Source organism: Cannabis sativa, chromosome 8 (genome assembly GCF_029168945.1).
Source record: "Cannabis sativa cultivar Pink pepper isolate KNU-18-1 chromosome 8, ASM2916894v1, whole genome shotgun sequence".
NCBI classification, from domain to species: Eukaryota; Viridiplantae; Streptophyta; class Magnoliopsida; order Rosales; family Cannabaceae; genus Cannabis; species Cannabis sativa.
In genome coordinates, this window is record NC_083608.1 from 32,695,715 (window position 1) to 32,711,103 (window position 15,389).

General features: G+C 35.5%; 2 protein-coding genes across 2 annotated transcripts; one reads left to right on the top strand and one right to left on the bottom strand.

The window, feature by feature from the left end:
• Positions 1-884: 884 nt before the first annotated feature.
• On the top strand, positions 885-11,540 carry LOC115698564 (uncharacterized). The gene is made up of 28 exons (XM_030625660.2): positions 885-1,110; positions 1,504-1,554; positions 1,644-1,916; positions 2,006-2,065; positions 2,176-2,268; positions 2,381-2,609; positions 2,970-3,076; positions 3,356-3,418; positions 3,510-3,610; positions 4,275-4,369; positions 4,509-4,529; positions 4,613-4,708; positions 4,803-4,926; positions 5,110-5,253; positions 5,463-5,659; positions 6,040-6,311; positions 6,690-6,791; positions 7,250-7,426; positions 7,510-7,698; positions 7,947-8,188; positions 8,421-8,567; positions 9,452-9,668; positions 9,794-9,922; positions 10,063-10,176; positions 10,420-10,494; positions 10,572-10,751; positions 10,968-11,027; positions 11,110-11,540. The coding sequence occupies exons 2-28, from the start codon at positions 1,549-1,551 to the stop codon at positions 11,182-11,184; spliced, it is 3,588 nt and encodes a 1,195-aa protein (XP_030481520.2). The 5' UTR covers positions 885-1,110; positions 1,504-1,548; the 3' UTR covers positions 11,185-11,540.
• A 101-nt stretch (positions 11,541-11,641) lies between these two features.
• LOC115698565 (3-ketoacyl-CoA synthase 15) lies at positions 11,642-13,581 on the bottom strand. The gene is made up of 2 exons (XM_030625661.2): positions 13,013-13,581; positions 11,642-12,911 (listed from the first exon to the last, which is right to left on the bottom strand). Exons 1-2 carry the CDS (start codon positions 13,415-13,417, stop codon positions 11,862-11,864), a joined length of 1,455 nt encoding a protein of 484 aa, XP_030481521.2. The 5' UTR covers positions 13,418-13,581; the 3' UTR covers positions 11,642-11,861.
• Between the last annotated feature and the right edge of the window lie 1,808 nt (positions 13,582-15,389).

Here is a 15,389-nt window from a genome sequence, read left to right on the forward strand (position 1 = left end):
CTTTCGGGAGATTGCTTTTCAAGTCTTGCCTCGGGAGGAAGCAAGCACTCTTCAAGGAGATCGATGGGAGTTCGAGCACTTGAAGTTAAGATTCAATTAGAAAGTGGAATACATCAAGCTTGCAGCATACAATAAGAGAGAGTCTATTTATGCATAAATCAATTACTTTGTATTTTTGAGATCTATCTATTGAATCTTTTCTTTGGGCATGACCTTGTGGACTAGTAACAATCTAAAAGGATTATTGAAATCACGTTCAAAAACCTTGAGTGTTTTTACTTTTCTGCACTGTTTATTTTTTAGGTTTTTTTTTGGAGTTACAGAGTTGTCTTCTATAGCTACAGAAAAACTATTTTAGTACTAGTTTTATTATTCCACATTTAATTAATTAATAAACTAGGAATATTAAAATACAAAATTTCATATGAAAATGATAATTTTGTCAATTATAAAATCAAAATAATTTTATTGTATAGTTCTCTGTATCTCTGCATGCTCTTAGAATAGATAATGAACTTTTATAGATGGATTTTTTTTTCTACTAGTTGCATAACTTTGTTAAATTTGTTATTTGAACTTGTATCAGTTACCTTAAAAAATAGAGGGGAATTATCTCATATATTATTTTTTTAACTTTTTTTTTTTTTTTTTCAAATTTAGGGTTGGGTTGCTTCGGTGGTTTCTCCGGTAGTTTCTATGTGGGTTGCTATGTGGATTTTGGTTGCAATTTAGGTTCATCTGTTAGTTTTTATATGATTTTCCCTGTGAAATTTTGTAAAAATTTACAAAAAAAAAAAAAAACTATTTTGAAGTGTAAAAATGAAAAAACCCCCGAAAAATAATAAAATTAAATAAAATCAAAATGATAACATTTGAAGTGAAGGGACTAAAATGAAAGCTTTTTAAGAGTTTAGGGACTTAATTCTCTGTTCCAAGGGGAGGAGTTAGGACATAGAAAACGCAGGTGAAAATGAAGTAGTGATTTTTTCCAGACTGGTTGTATTGTTGGAGCTGGGCTTTCCGTTGCCCAGATCCGGTGTCCCTCCCTTGATCGCTATTCTACCTTCTCCATTTCTTTTTTCTTCTTCTCTTCTACTCTTCTCACCACAGGTTTCTTTCTTTCTCCCTCGCTTTCTTTTTTATTTATTTTATATTTGTACGTAATTGATCTGAATTCGTTATGTCTTTGATTGCTTTCATTGTACTTTGGTTAGGTTTGGCCCAATTTAGTGTTGTTTTTGTTAAATTTGGGGCTTTCCTATTAGTCATTTGATTTGGTGACTTAGTTGTTTTCATTTGCTTCTGTATTTTTTTTTCCTTTGGGTTCTCTCTCTCTCTCTTGATCGATTTGCACATCTATGTCATCTTTGTGGAATAACAGTGCAGAAAATTTTCGTTGGTCACTGACACTGACTTGGGTTCTTTATCAGTTTTGCCCAATTCAGAGAGTGATGATGTTAATGTATAGAAGAAAATTAACCCCGTTTTCTTTCCCTTGCACAGAATCATAATTACCAAGCTAAACAACGAAACCATTTGCAGACAACAATGGCGGTAATTTCTGGGATACTTATACCCCTTTTGCAGTTATTATTTGTAGTTACTGAATTTTGAATTTGTTCCTATTGGTTTTGGTGGAGCAGGACTCTTCCGGCACCACCCTCATGGATCTAATTACGGCGGACCCCGCCCCTGTCTCCGCCCCTGCTGCTTCATCCTCCTCCTCATCATCTTCTTCTTCAGCATCATCCATGCCGACAGGTCCCCCAACCGCTCTGGGAAAGCCTTCCGGCGAGAAGCGTTCCAAGAGAGCAACCCTCTTACAGATCCAGAATGATACCATCTCTGCTGCCAAAGCTGCATTGCATCCTGTTCGCACAAACATAATGATGCCTCAGAAGCAGAGGAAGAAGAAGGTGCTTATTATCACTTAACCCATTTAAGCTTTGAGCTCTTTAAGACCTTTTTCTACTTCAGTTGCTTACTTTTCCTTTCTTGATTGCAGCCTGTTTCGTATTCACAACTTGCCAGAAGTATTCACGAGCTTGCTGCCGCATCAGATCAGGTAACTTAGCATTTGCTTTTTGTCCATTTTTATTGCTATATCTTCTCTTACCAGTTTGGAAATAACTAATTTCTTTAATTTTTTTGAATAACGATCAATTGTGTGAATAGAAAAGTTCCCAGAAGCAGTTACTGAATCATGTGTTTCCCAAGTTAGCTGTGTACAATTCAGTTGACCCTTCTTTGGCACCTTCCCTGCTCATGGTTTGTTTCTCAAATTCCTTAACTTTCATTTGCACATCTTGTGTTTATGTATTACTAAATAATCCTAAAATATTTTTGCATGGTTGTGTGAATATTCTTTTTCTTTCTGCAGCTTAATCAGCAGTGTGAAGACAGGAGTGTTCTACGGTATGTCTACTATTACTTAGCCAGGATTTTGTCGGATAATGGGGCACAAGGTGTAAGTACTGGTGGTGGGATTCCAACTCCAAACTGGGATGCATTAGCTGACATAGATGCTGTTGGTGGGGTGACCAGAGCTGATGTGGTACCTAGAATTATAGCTCTGCTGACAACTGAGGCTTCAAATGTTGAAGTAGAATGTAAAGTGCTTCTTCTTTATGGTTTTGACTTGAATGTTGCTTTTAATTTCTTCAAATCTTTATAAATCTTGGGTTTTGTGATTGAGCATGGGTCTCTTAGATTGTTTACTTTTCATATAACTTACGACCTTGTTTTACTTTTTTGTTAGAAAAATTCATTCTTTTAGTATATGTTATAATTCTTACCTTCGCTTTTACAAAATATTTTTCTGCAGTTTAGAAAAATAAAAAGGGTTGGTTTTTCATTTTAAAATGTGTGGAGTGGAATGTTAGATTAGATTTTGTAATTTTGATGCTGTCTTCCAATTTATTGTTCTATGTAATGCTTGACTTTATATTTATTTTTAATTTTTCAAATAGTTCATGCACGAAGACTGCAAGCATTGAAGGCTCTTACATATGCCCCCTCAAGCAACTCTGAGATATTATCAAAATTGTATGAAATTGTATTTGGGATTCTTGATAAGGTTCTTACTCTCTTCTCTTATATACACCACCCACACACCTCATTAATAATGTGCATTCCTCCTATTCACACCCTATGCTTATATAAGGTGTATGATAATTGGCGGCGAATAAATATATTGCAATATTGGTCATCCTGCATACTGTAAATGAATAATGAAACATGTATTATTGATTATAATTCAGTCTCTTTTGAAATTTGTCCATTGTATGACATAAGGATCATCAATCTTCCTCTTACACTTTATATTTATCCTAAACAACAATCCATCTATTCTCAGGTGGCTGATGCCCCACACAAACGCAAGAAAGGTGTGTTTGGGACTAAAGGTGGCGATAAGGAGGTAATTAACCCACGTACTTCCATAAATTCTAGTGAAGTACTTTATAAGCTGATACACCTTAAATTAATTCTATTAAAAATTCAAATTTTAGTTTATCATCCGGAGTAATTTGCAATATGCTGCCTTAAGTGCTTTGCGAAGGCTTCCTCTGGATCCAGGAAACCCAGCATTTCTGCTTAGAGCGTCACAGGGGTTAGTCTTTTTCCAACAATTTTGATTGTTAACCTCTTATTGCAATTGCATGCATGTAGTTCTTGAGTAGAAATGTCAAGTAATTAGTTGTTGTGCTTATATCTCTTTGCTAGCTTTTGTTATAGTTCTCCCACTTATAATGTGTTGCTAAAGTTTTCTACCTCCCAAAGGTTAGGGAAGACACGTACATACAATAAAGAAGTGTTGACACAATATGAAAATGTTCAGCTATTCCTTTTAATTTTTCGTTGTTACCCTTGATTACATACTACTTAAATAGAGAACATCACATGGTCCAACATCTTTTACCTTTTGCTTTATGGGAAATATTGGAATCGATTGTGTTTTCTCAAAAGTTTTGTCGATGTGACGCTGAGCACTCTATGTAGAATAGTCCTTTTTTAAGAGTTTTGACTAAACATCTACAATTATTTTCTAGCATGATTGAAATTCTTTTGTTTGATTACCCTGATCCTAATGGTCTTGCTACATTTTTCATTATATTGGATTTTTTTTTCTTTTGGAAATCTTCCTATGCTCTAATTTCTATGTTTTAGGCTAGTTCATAGCACCTGTGGTACCTGTACCTCTTTGTGCTGCACTTGCGGGTTTCTATTTTGACTATCCGATACATTATATTATATTATATTATATTTGAGTGCAGGGTTTCATTTGCTGATCCTGTTGCTGTGAGACATTCTTTGGAAATTCTTTCCGAGCTAGCTACGAAAGATCCTTATGGAGTTGCCATGGCCATAGGTAAATTGATTTGATTTAAAATTTTTAATTTTTGTCACTGATCATGTTTTGCTCAAGCAAATGAATCTGTTTTCCTTACGTGTAATTTTGGTTTCTTTTTGTTCCACCTACAGTATCTAATGCCACTTTTTTTATGCAGGGAAACTTGCACAGCCTGGAGGTATTCCTTTGTGGTCTTGATTGATGTACTTTGTTACATACTAGCTAGATTTATTTTGTGGTAATAATATATGTTCACGGCAGGGGCTCTGCAGGATGTGCTGCATTTGCATGATGTTCTTGCAAGAGTTGCACTAGCTAGATTGTGTTATACTATATCTAGAGCTCGAGCACTAGATGGTTAGTGTTTTTTCTTCCCATGTGCCATCTGGTATTTTATTTCCTTGAGTATATTATATGATCGGCTTTCTAAATAATATTGTTTGCTGTACAGAGAGGCCTGATATTAAATCTCAGTTCAACTCTGTGCTTTATCAACTGCTTCTGGATCCCAGTGAAAGAGTCTGTTTTGAGGCAATCTTATGTGTTTTGGGAAAACATGACAATGCTGCAGAGAGGTTCCTTTCTGTGTTTTTTAATTGTTTGCACCTCTGTTTTGGCTATTCTTTTTATGCTTTTTTTTAGGGGGTTTTGCATAGTCTTTTTGGTCTGACTACTTCTAGCTGCTTTCCAATTTGATGAGATGTTATTGGTTTCCTTTCCTAAATTGATTTTTCTCCCCCTACTATTCCTTCATATAGGACTGAAGAGCGAGCTGCTGGGTGGTATCGTTTGACTAGAGAGATTCTGAAATTACCAGAAGCTCCTTCTCTGAAGGAAGCTGCTAAAGATAAATCCCAAAAGACAAGGCGCCCACAACCTCTTATTAAGCTTGTAATGAGGAGGTTGACCACACTTCTCTCTTTTTCTTTACCCAGGATTAAAAACCTCTTAGTTCTTGATGAATATTAGGATTAAGCTGATATTCATTTTTACATCAGTAGTCTTTTGTGATCTTCAAGTATCAGGATTTATTATTTTAAATGATTTTTTTTATTAACGTTTAAAGAATACTTTAGTAATACGAGTTCTGTTTTTTACTTTTTGTATTCAGGCTGGAGAGTTCTTTTCGTAGTTTTTCTAGGCCAACACTGCATGCTGCAGCAAGAGTTGTGCAGGAGATGGGGAGAAGCCGAGCTGCTGCATTTGCTTTAGGTGTACAAGACATTGATGAAGGGGCACATATTAATTCATTTTCTGAGACATTAGATTCACACGACTCAGACAGTACTGAAGCTTCTCATACTGAAAGTAATTATCTTTGAGTACCCATCTCTTGTATTATGTTGTCTGTTTAGTGTTTCACAGGATTGTTGACATTGAATTCTGTTATTCTAAATTTTCGATAGTTAGAATTTATTTATTTCTTGTGATAGTTTATAGATTGCAATTTTATGGACTAAGGCATTTAGTAGAATTTTTGTGTGCATGCAGTACTAAGTGATTATTTTTTGGCCATCTGGTTTTGGTTCTTTAACAAGTCTGGCAGGTGTTATATGTTCATTTTATGGAAAGATTATTGCATATTTGAAAACATAGGATCATAATTTATGAGCAGTATGGTTTAAATGATTTACGTTGCATATGCTATTGCTGTTGCTTACTTTGTTCCTTTTGCTTCTTTCATGTAGGCTCCCGGAGAACTGCTTCCATATCTAATGGAACTGGTGGCAAGGATACAATTGCAAGTTTGTTAGCATCATTGATGGAAGTTGTGCGGACAACCGTTGCCTGTGAATGTGTTTATGTTAGAGCAATGGTTATTAAAGCTCTGATTTGGATGCAAAGTCCACACGAATCATTTGATGAGCTGAAATCCATCATTGCATCAGAACTTTCTGATCCAGCTTGGCCAGCCACGCTTCTGAACGATGTTTTACTTACTTTGCATGCTCGTTTTAAGGTATTAAATGGACATGAAAATGTCTCTTAAGATTCTTTTCTGCTCATGCGCTGAATTGTATTTTTCTTTTTCTATTCTTGTACTTGTGATTTTTAATGCCTGTTGCGTGTCTGTGTTTGGGATACATTCAAATAATAACACTTGTGGTTTGGCTGGGATGGGTTAGGGGGATTTAAACATTTTTTTGATGATCTCTGTGGTTTACATAATCAATGACTTAGTTGGATATTTAAGTATTCTTTTTCTGTTGCCAAAGCTTGGATTTTATCAATGTGATGTTTATGATTTCTGTTTATGCTTTTTCTCTCAAAATATATTCTGCCTCCTCTTCTATTCTAAGTTCTAACTAAGTGTTCTTACTATATCATTCTTCATTAGGCAACTCCAGATATGGCTGTCACTCTTCTTGAAATTGCAAGGATCTTTGCTACCAAAGTTCCAGGGAAGATCGATGCTGATGTGTTACAACTACTATGGAAAGTGGGTTTTGTTCTGTTCTCATTTCAAACTGTTTCCCATTCTGACTTTGATATTAATTCTATGTTAAAGTTCTTTTTAATGTCGTAATTATGATATCATTGCTTATAGTTTAATCATTGTCTCCTTGTGAAAAACACTGTCATGTATTATTTTCTTGCTTGCTGATGGGTTATATAGCAGTTACGGGGTAATTTCTTACAAATTAATTGCTGTATCTTTGCTTCTATCTGAAAAGTATTGTTTTCTGTATTATCTTCTTGCTTACTGAGGCTATCTATTTTAAATTTTCTTTATCAATTGGATTGTAATCTTACCTTCATGTTGTTCCTTTTGTACCTTAAATACTTCCAGTTTAATACTGAAGAATTTTTATCCCACAAAATAATGTCGTTTTATTATTTGTTAATATAGATATTAGAAATTTCTATTCATAGTATTTTCAAAATGTCCTTTTTCAGACATGCCTAGTTGGAGCTGGTCCTGATGGGAAACATACTGCTTTAGAGGCAGTTACCATAGTTCTTGATCTACCTCCACCACAACCTGGATCAATGATGGGGTTGACATCAGTAGATAGAGTATCAGCATCAGATCCGAAGTCAGCTTTGGCACTGCAGAGATTAGTTCAAGCAGCAGTAAGGGGATTAATGTCTTTTTCTATTTTAGGTATTGATCACCATTTAGATTTTTGTTTCTTGCTGAGCGTATAGATTGGCAGGTATGGTTTCTTGGAGAAAATGCAAATTACGCTGCTTCTGAATATGCCTGGGAATCCGCAACACCTCCTGGGACTGCATTGATGATGTTAGATGCTGATAAAATGGTTGCTGCTGCCAGCTCTCGAAACCCAACTCTAGCTGGTGCGTTGACTCGACTTCAAAGGTGTGCATTCAGTGGCAGCTGGGAGGTATAAGCTTTTTCCTGTGTGGTCAGTTTTTATCTATGTGCATACCATCTGTATCTTGGGTGATGACAGGTTGAATTCAATGTAAAACCAAATTTTCCATCCTTTTATGGGATTACCTACCTAGTTTAAGTGCTGTAATCATTTACCCCTTATGATTTAAATAAATTGGTGTTCGAGAATCGAACTGCTTTGAGTAATCTGTTTTGATTTGCCTTTCTTATATGTTCTTGGGTTAAATGATTCTCCAGGTTCGAATTGTTGCTGCTCAAGCTCTTACAACCATGGCAATTAGGTCCGGTGAGCCTTATAGGCTACAGATCTATGAATTCTTGCACACTTTAGCTCAGGGTGGTGTTCAGTCTCAACTATCAGAGATGCATCTCAGTAATGGGGAAGATCAAGGGGCCAGTGGTACTGGCCTTGGAGTTTTGATTAGTCCCATGATAAAGGTTCTTGATGAAATGTATAGAGCGCAAGATGAATTAATCAAGTAAGCTCTTGATTATTTTGCTTCTTTATTATTGATGTGTCATACATAAGAAATGATAACTATTTATTTAACACACAATAAGTGTTGTATTAAAGTAAGTAAAGAATTATTAACCAATGGAGACCAGCTCAAGAAAAAGTTTGCTTCTTTATTTGATAAAAATATATGACTATTTAGCTTCTTTAATTGTACTACATCTTATACTGACAAAAATTTCCTTTGTGATACTCAGAGATATTCGTTACCATGACAATGCACAAAAAGAATGGGCAGATGAAGAACTGAAAAAACTCTATGAAACCCATGAAAGGTTGCTTGATCTGGTTTCACTGTTTTGTTATGTTCCAAGAGCAAAGTATCTACCACTGGGGCCAATAAGGTAGACACTATTTTGCAGATCACTTTGTGTTTGTTTTGATAGGTGTCAAGTTTTTATGATTATTTTCTTTTTGAGAGGAAAGAGCATAGTTAAATGATTTTTACATCAATATTCCATGTTTCTCTCCATGTAGGATATGTCAGTCCTTGTATTGGTTTGGATATATCTTATATCATTTCGTAGTATGGCTCTCATTTCTGTACATCATCACACTACTATGACTTTTTATATTAGAACCGAGTTTTGTTTCCTGCAGTTTTTTTACTGTTTCTCTTTGTTTTGGGTGTTGGTGGATTAGGAGTCCTTTGAAAAATGATACTTTGGGCCTATTTTCCTTTATTCCTTCTTTTGTAAGTATGTTTTCTTTACCTCTTAAGAAACAAGAAATTTATTGATGGGTCCAGCTGTAGTTTGCTTATACTGAGGAACCTGCTATATTAAGTAAACAAGTGAGAAATTTGTACTCATGCTTGTTGTTTAGAGGCTAAAGAGACACAAGGCGAGAAGTTTATACTCATGCTTGTAGTTTAGAGATTAAGAAATCTCAAAATAGCTTCAGATAGTTTAACCTGAGAACGGTATATTGAAATTAGAAACCTAAGGACTTACTTTTGGACTAGTTAATTCTAGTCTATTTCATAACTCTTTAGCAAGTAAGAATTCTTAATAAACTAGACTGAGATCTTACGTCATGGAGGTCCTTATATAAAAACTATCTCCATCTGCTATAGTAGTTAGTCCTTGGTAATGTTCATCGACTGAAAGTTTAACAAGCCGATTCCTCCACATGCATATCCATTGTTGACTGATATATGTTGTAAGTCGTATTAATATATTGGCCATGCATTGTTCTTTGACATTGCTGAATGTTTCTCTTTCTCCAGTGGAAAACTGATTGATAAATATCGCTCAAAGCACAATATCAGTGCATCAACTGGTTTGAGTGATCCAGCTGTTGCTACTGGAATCTCCGATCTTATTTATGACTCCAAACCGGCACCTGATGACTCTGATGCACTCGATGACGACCTAGTGAATGCCTGGGCAGTAAATCTTGGTGATGATGGCTTGTTTGGAAAGAATGCGCCAGCTGTGAACAGGGTAAAATGATCAGTAGTAAATATTTGTTGTATTTGTTACTAAGATGTTTTTTAATATTAGTAAATAATCAGTGGAATCTACACTTATTTTGTGTTGACTTATTTTCAACTTGGTTTTTTTCCTAGGTTAATGAATTTCTGGCTGGTGCTGGAACTGATGCTCCTGATGTTGACGATGAACATATCATCTCCAGACCTTCAGTTAGTTATGATGATATGTGGGCAAAGACACTTTTAGAGACTACAGAAATAGAAGTACGTATTTTTCAAGCTATCATGTATGGTTAGCTTAGCACTGAAGAAAACTAAGTTTAGTATACTATATATATAAATATACATATGTATATATATAAAACCTTCTGGCTGTTCACTATTTATATTCTTTTGAACTGCAGGAAGATGCAAGATCATCTGGATCATCATCTCCAGATTCAACAGGATCAGTTGAAACTTCCATATCATCGCACTTTGGTGGAATGAGCTACCCTTCATTGTTCAGTTCACGACCGGTACAGTCAAATTAAAATTGATTTGAGATCACTTTATTTTGTAATTTAAGAGTAACCACGATTCTATTTTAATTAAGCGGTACTTGATAGGTTTAATAAGGTTTAAGGGGCTCTATTTATCAGATAAGATCACAAAACAATCTGGCATTCTTGTTCCTAAGTTGATCTTGAAGTGTGTTGTTATATTAAAGTAATTTGGTTCCCATTTTTGTATTCATTTTACTAATTAATAATCTTCAACAGGAGAGGTCAGGAGGAAGTAGATTTAGCACTCCAGCCACAAGTGGTCCTTCATTGTATGAGGGTGTTAGTTCCCCGGTGGGGCTCATTGCCACTTATCTTTCATATATGTAGCTTTTGACCGAGTTAAATTCTAATGCTTTGATCCTTTTCAGATTCGAGAAGAGCCTCCCCCATACTCATCACCTGTTAGGCAAAGGTTTGAGTCCTTTGACAGTCCTCTGGCTGGCCAAGGATCCCAGAGTTTTGAATCTCAAGATGAGGAACGGGTTTCTTCCAGTAATCCGCAACATGGAACAGCACTTTACGACTTCACTGCCGGTGGCGATGATGAGGTAAAGATGAGAAATTATGTCGTTTGATGTGAGATGTGGCATCCCAACAAGTTCAGCTAGTTATGTACAGGAGATGACGCTTGAATCTTGGATGGGCTTATCACTATTTTTATGAGCTTGATTTCGCTCTATCCTTTCCTTTTACTTACTATGAGCATCCATTTTTTTTCAAATGCGGAAGATGAAGATAATTAATGATTAATTATGTCAATGCAGCTTAACTTGACAGCGGGCGAGGAGGTTGACATACAGTACGAAGTGGATGGCTGGTTCTATGTAAGTGTTTTGTAGACAAGGGAGGAACTTACTTCATTAAATGATTTTGGCTAATGCCTCTCGTTTTGTACGCTTTTTGCAGGTGAAGAAGAAACGCCCTGGGAGAGATGGAAAAATGGCTGGGCTTGTCCCAGTTCTCTACGTTAATCAGTCTTGAGTTGAGTAGTTCGACATAGGACCAGAAAATTTGGTTATCCCATTGTTTTTCCTTGCTGTTTTGGTATGGCAGCTGGGCCAAATCACTTCCATGTGCTAGTTTGAGTACGGTATTTTGTCTGACAGCATGATTTTTACTCCTGACACATACCTGAGCCAAAGGACCACCCACATTTTTGAACAGTGGACGTTACATGAAGAATCAGCCAATGTGTGTATTACTTTTTGTTCATAATTCTTTCTTAACAACCATGTTATTTCATATCATTTTTTTGAGCGATTGATTGTGATTATGATGTAATAACTTGTAGCCTTAAAGTATTTGTGTGAATGCCATATCTTTCTTTCGATACTAAATTGTTTACTCTTGATAAGCGATCAACCTTATCATCGGTTTGTCATTACACTAGATCCAGCTAGTGTATACCTAGCAATATTAGATTATATAAAGACCTCAATTAGGATAATAATTCAATTCATACGCATAAATCTTAAAATTTTGTTTGGAGCCGTGAGCCTTAAGCAGGGTGAACATCATATTTTCTTTGAAAAAGTAGAGGAAGGGGCTTTGTGCAATAATGTGTTCATGGTAACGGAAAGAAAATTATTTGATTTCAAATTGAAGAGAAAAAAAAAAAAGAAAACAAATACTTCATTGCTAATCTGGGGATAATGAATTCAATCCCATGGACTTGGGATGGGGCTCCCAACATTCTTGAGAGCTTTCCAGATGACGCTGTTGCACTTGATACCAGAGCCAAAGGCAATTTGCCAAATGCGATCTCCACTTTTGATCTTTGAAGTTGACTCCAAGTAAGCCAGTTCATACCAGACACTGCTACTTGAAGTATTGCCAAACCGCTCAAGCGTTTTCCGGGACGCCTCCATGTGTTCGTCTCCCAATCCTAGTCTCCTCTGCATTTCATCCAGCACTTTCTTGCTGGTTGCCACTATGCAGATGTGCTCAAACACTGTCTTAGACTTCATTTGGTTGCTGAAAAAATCGTTGTGTTGAGACACAGGGAGAAGCAGAGCCTCAATGGCGTCTTTGCTCACACACACACCTTGTCTCCCTTCCTCATCTTCCTCTACACGAATGCTTTTGAAGCTTTTGTCTAGCATGCCGTGGTGAGTTCGCAGCAGCTGATGCAGCTCGTACTTGGCCCGCCATCTATGTTGTCGAGAGCTGGAGAGCAACATAGCAGCAGCTCCCATTCGGTAGAAGCAGTTGGTAAAGAGCTTGTCAAGATGGTCACCCTTATACCAAGTATAGCTCACAGCTTCGGTGCTCACAACCAGTGCATATGACCCCGGATAGGCCTTCATAAGGTCTTTAGCCATGTCAATGGCTATGATCCCAGCAGAGCAACCCATGCCTCCTATATTGAAGCTCTGCACGTTGTTCCTAAGCTTGAAATGGTTTATGACCATTGAAGAGAGCGATGGTGTTGTGTTCAATACTCCACAGTTGACCACCAAGATTCCAATGTCCTTAGGCCGGATTTTTGTCTTGGCAAACAGCTCATTTATGGCCCCAAACATCACCATTGCAGCCTCTTCTCTGCCATCATTCAACGTTATCTTGTGGTCTGGCTTGAAAACTATTCTAGGCATATAGCTTTCATCGCCTATCCCGCATTTCTTGAGAACTCGCCGTTGATAGCCTATGGAAGCTTCACTGAAGTAGCCTGATTTTCTTGCTAACTCGATGAATTCCACCTTTGATATCTTCAGTTTTGGAAAAAGACCATTATGTATAATCAGTTAGTAGTACATTCTCATATTAGAGATACCAAACGGACATGGGTGTTCTGTTAATGAAGTCTTACCTTTAGATCATCTGGCGGACGATAACAAGCAAAGTCCAATAAATATGTAGAGCGAGGAACCAAGTAGTACAAGTAGACACATAGAATCAATACAAACAAGCCAACTAAAAAGAAAGCATCCATAAGATCACATTTGGTGGACAAATCTTGGCGTATGTGCTTCCATATTTCAGCTCCAAAGATCAATAACACAATTGGTGCAATCATCAAGATATAAAACCATCGGCAAATGAGGTAACCAAAACCAAGTTTCACATATCTGAGGCTGATTGAAGTGAGAAAATCAGGCAAGGTTGGCCTAACCTTGATGGAGAAATAAACAGATCCATCCTTGGGAATAGTCGAATTATTGTTCTTTATCTCTGCTTCTAATTGCCTCACCTCATTATGATCTATTATTGCCATTGATGCATAATAGGTTGGTTGATCAGTAGCTAATAGCTATGCATTCAAGTGGCCTTTGTATTTGAATAAAATCATTTATGAACAAATAGATATGGAAATTAATGAGAATAGGTTTGGAGTGAATGAAGAGGCTATATAATAGTAACTTCATATGGTGTTGTTTGCGTATGAGATGTCTATTGTTAAATCTTCAACAGAAATTGATTAGGCCTTTTGCGCATGAGGCACAACAGCAGCGGGTTTGTAGTGCCATGAAACTTGTGTGTACTTAGCATTACTAATAATCAATCTCTTATACGTACTACTAGTGCAAGTTTTACATTCTCTAAATATGAATTTAAACATATAAATTTGGCTTTACATGAAGTAATGCAAGCTCCTAAAATTATACATAGTACGTAGTCGAGTGTTTGCTTATAGGAGTGGAGCATTAACTTACGGAGACGAAGGAGTTACAAATCACGTGAGCTTGGGAGCTACCCATACAAATTAATCTCTCTTAAGAAAATATTAACTAGTATAATTAGTTTTTTACACACTTTCAAAACAGTAATACATATCTTTATATTGTAATTAATTTATTATTTTTAAGATTTTTTTTGTAAGGATTTTAAATATATATGTATGTAAAAAAATACTTTTATCTTTACAAGCATGAAAATTGAATAAAAAAAATTAATGTATTTGTGGTTATATTTACTGTTGATTTAAATTAAAAATTGTGATTAAAATGTTTAAATTTGAGGAATTAATATTTATAATTGAGAGTACTAAATATTTAAATAATAAATAATAGAGGAAGAAAAATATTTTATTAAATTTAAAATATTATTTGCTCATAGGTAGTTTTCTCCAAAATATATTTTAAAAGATATGAAAGGAAAATTTGAGAATTTATTATGCATTTATTTAGATAGGGCTGTTGAAGGAAAAAAGTACAAATGTATAAGCACCCAAAAACATAATTATTTTTAAGAAAAGTTTGAAATTAAAGTAAAAGAAAGAAAACAAAGCACAAAACACAATAACCTCACCAAAACATAAAACAACAAATGCTTTGATAATATTTGTATTTCTTATGCAGATATGCACGCTTCCTTGCTCACTAGTCCAACTCCAGTTTTAAAAAAATCTTGGTCTCCTCCTCCTCCGAATTGGATTAAGCTGAATTGTGATTGTATAGTATGTGCATTGTTGTTGTTGTAAAGAATCATTTTGGCAGAGTGATTAGAGTTCACACGACTCGGGAGGACTTCTCGGATGTTCTTTGTGGAGAAGCTGCGGCCTGCTGTTTGGCTGTGTCAGTAGCCTTGGATATCAGCTCCAAGTATGTTATTGTGGAGAGTGACTCGAGGGTGGTTATCAATGCTATCAATGGGGAGGAGTCTCGTTGGGCACTTGATAACTATATCTCATTTTGTACTAAGTCTTCTCCCTCTTTCATTAGTTGTAATTTCTCTTATATTAGTAGAACATGTAACTTTACTGCTCATAATGTGGCTAGATGGGCTTTTACTCATCAGGTGTTTGGGTCTCTCCCGGTCTCTTCCGTACCGGAAACTCCATTTTGTAATGACCGCGAGGTCTAACTTTATTTGATATTATGACATAAACGCTTTTTCTCAAAAAAAAAAAAAAAAAAAAAGAAACACAACAACAGTCAACAGATATAGGAGGCTTAACTAAAGTTGTGCTGTGTGTTTAAAATAATTTTTATAAGAAAATATGTAAAATGTTTAGTTGTGTAGAGTAATATATAATAAATTATATTCCTTTTAATTGAATTATATTATTTAATTGAGTATATGAATCTTATTTATTATTTTAAAAAATTAAAATGAAAATAAAAAATAATTTTTTTGTTATATCTATTTAAATGTTTTTTTTTTGAAGAAATTTAATGTTAATTACAAATAATAACAAAATAATTATTTATTAAAAAAATATATTCATTAATTAGAAAATATTAATT

Excerpts from the sequence above, each read along its gene's own strand:
- LOC115698564 (XM_030625660.2), top strand. Across the intron at positions 2,610-2,969 it reads TTCAAATGTTGAAGTAGAAT|TTCATGCACGAAGACTGCAA; the intron begins GTAAAGTGCTTC and ends TTTTTCAAATAG. Across the intron at positions 4,370-4,508 it reads TGGAGTTGCCATGGCCATAG|GGAAACTTGCACAGCCTGGA; the intron begins GTAAATTGATTT and ends TTTTTTATGCAG.
- LOC115698565 (XM_030625661.2), bottom strand. The coding sequence starts at position 13,417 with ATGGCAATAATAGATCATAATGAGGTGAGGCAATTAGAAGCAGAGATA. Across the intron at positions 12,912-13,012 it reads GTCCGCCAGATGATCTAAAG|ATATCAAAGGTGGAATTCAT; the intron begins GTAAGACTTCAT and ends CCAAAACTGAAG.